The sequence below is a fragment of the Acyrthosiphon pisum genome, chromosome A3 (genome assembly GCF_005508785.2).
Source record: "Acyrthosiphon pisum isolate AL4f chromosome A3, pea_aphid_22Mar2018_4r6ur, whole genome shotgun sequence".
Taxonomy (NCBI): domain Eukaryota; kingdom Metazoa; phylum Arthropoda; class Insecta; order Hemiptera; family Aphididae; genus Acyrthosiphon; species Acyrthosiphon pisum.
Window position 1 is genome coordinate 24,077,682 of NC_042496.1, and position 2,135 is coordinate 24,079,816.

Below are 2,135 nucleotides of genomic sequence, written 5' to 3' on the forward strand. Positions count from 1 at the left end.
CCAGACGCAAAAAAATAAAAATAAAAAAAGAATAAAAAATAAAAAAATAAAAAACACACATCATTGTAAAATCAATACACTCATCGTTCCACTCAGAATCTAAAATTTATAAATTTATAAAATGTAAAATATTTATTCTCGTCAAGAATTTGGTAAAATTGAAAAAGTACTCCGACCGATGCAAAAGTAAAATTGATTACCAATACAAACATCTTTTACATTTTTTAAATCGAAACCACTATAGAAGTACCTTAATTTTTGTCAGTGCGACGGCTATTACACGTCCTTAAATTGGTTTTGAATATTTTGATATAGACATAATATGACTTGTGCATTTGCGTGCGTGCGACCACAAACCACATAAGAAATAACAATGTATTATTATTATACTCTAACCCTAAACCCTAACCGAACTAAAATCCTGCGCACGATACTGCAGTAATACTGCAACTAGTTCACAATTAAAATATATTATTTATAAATATCAGCTTAGTAATTAACAATTGTATAGATAATATTAGAAATCATTTTAAGATATTCAACAACTACTGAGATAGGTAGTTGTACATATTTTTCTGATTTCTAATTCTAAAAAATATAAGCAAATTGATATGAATTACTTTAATTAATGATACAACAACGTTTTTTGAATATCTTGTAACCTATTGTTTTTAAAAATATATTATTATCGGTAATTTAAATTTACCATTAATCAACAACCATCCAGTGAAGTACAACTTTATTATTTTAATTCCAGCCATACTTAAATAGGTAGTAGGTGCCAATTGATTAAAGCAAATTCAATTACGTTATCAGTACACACAAGTATTTTTTTCATATATTCGATACAGTATGATTTGGTTAAAATGTAGGTACCAATGATTCAAACTATCAAAGATAACAACAGGTAAATACATTAAAAAAAAATTTATTGTACAACTTTAAAAATATATTAATTATCAATCATTTACTTTATATAAAAAAAAACGCTAAGAACTCGTGACATAAATTCATAATAAAAGATATTATTTGAGTTCAATTCTCGGAGGTACGAGGATAATACTGGGACCATATTTTGCTAGCGTATTCAAAGCATTTCGAGTTCCTTGAACTACCCGAGTTATTAACAATGTCCCACGGGCACCCTCTCTCGTAGGCGTACACCAAACATTCAAACTGGTCACGGCGCGCTGCCATGTTGCACGTGTCGATGTTCCACGGGCACCCGTTTTCCCGTGCGTATTTCAGGCACTCCAGGTGACCTCTAAACGCTGCGTTGCTGCACGTCTCCTCGTCCCAGGGACACCCATTTTCCCGTGCGTATTTCAGACAGTCCAGCTGACCGAAATATGCGGCGAAGCTGCACGTCTCCTCATCCCAGGGGCACCCGTTTTCCCGTGCGTATTTCAGGCACTCCAGGTGACCGTTCCACGCGGCGATGCTGCACATATCCCTATCCAAACGGCACCCATTTTCCCATGCGTATTTCAGGCACTCCAGGTGACCGTATTTTGCGGCGTTTATGCACGTACGCTTGTCCCAGGGGCACTGGTGTTCCCGTGCGTAAGTCAGACAGTCCAGGTGACCGTTCAACGCGGCATCGCTGCATGTCTTCCCGTTCCACGGGCACCCGTTTTCCCATGCGTAAGTCATGCACTCCAGGTGACCGTTCAACGCGGCGTCGCTGCATGTCTTCTCGTCCCAAGGGCACCCGTTTTCCCGTGCGTATTTCAGGCACTCCAGGTGACCGTTCAACGCGGCGTTGCTGCACGTATTCTCGTCCCAAGGACACCCGTTTTCCCATGCGTAAGCCAGGCACTCCAGGTGACCGTTCAACGCGGCGTCGCTGCACGTCTTCTCATCCCAGGGGCACCCGTTTTCCCGTGCATAAGTCAGACGGTCCAGGTGACCTTTTAATGCGGCGTTGCTGCACGTATTCTTGTCCCAAGGGCACCCGTTTTCCCGTGCGTATTTCACGCACTCCAGGTGACTGTTCAACGCAGCGTTGCTGCATGTCATCTCGTCCCAGGGACACCCGTTTTCCCGTGCGTATTTCAAGCACTCAGTGACCGTTCAACGCGGCGTCGCTGCACGTCTTCTCGTCCCAGGGGCATCCATTTTTCCCGTGCGTATTT

The 2,135-nt window shown here is 41.3% G+C and overlaps 1 protein-coding gene across 1 annotated transcript; it reads right to left on the reverse strand.

The window, feature by feature from the left end:
• Nucleotides 1–976: 976 nt before the first annotated feature.
• On the reverse strand, nt 977–2,129 carry LOC100573681. The gene has a single exon (XM_008181064.3). It carries the CDS (start codon nt 2,017–2,019, stop codon nt 1,036–1,038), a length of 984 nt encoding a protein of 327 aa, XP_008179286.1. The 5' UTR covers nt 2,020–2,129; the 3' UTR covers nt 977–1,035.
• Between the last annotated feature and the right edge of the window lie 6 nt (nt 2,130–2,135).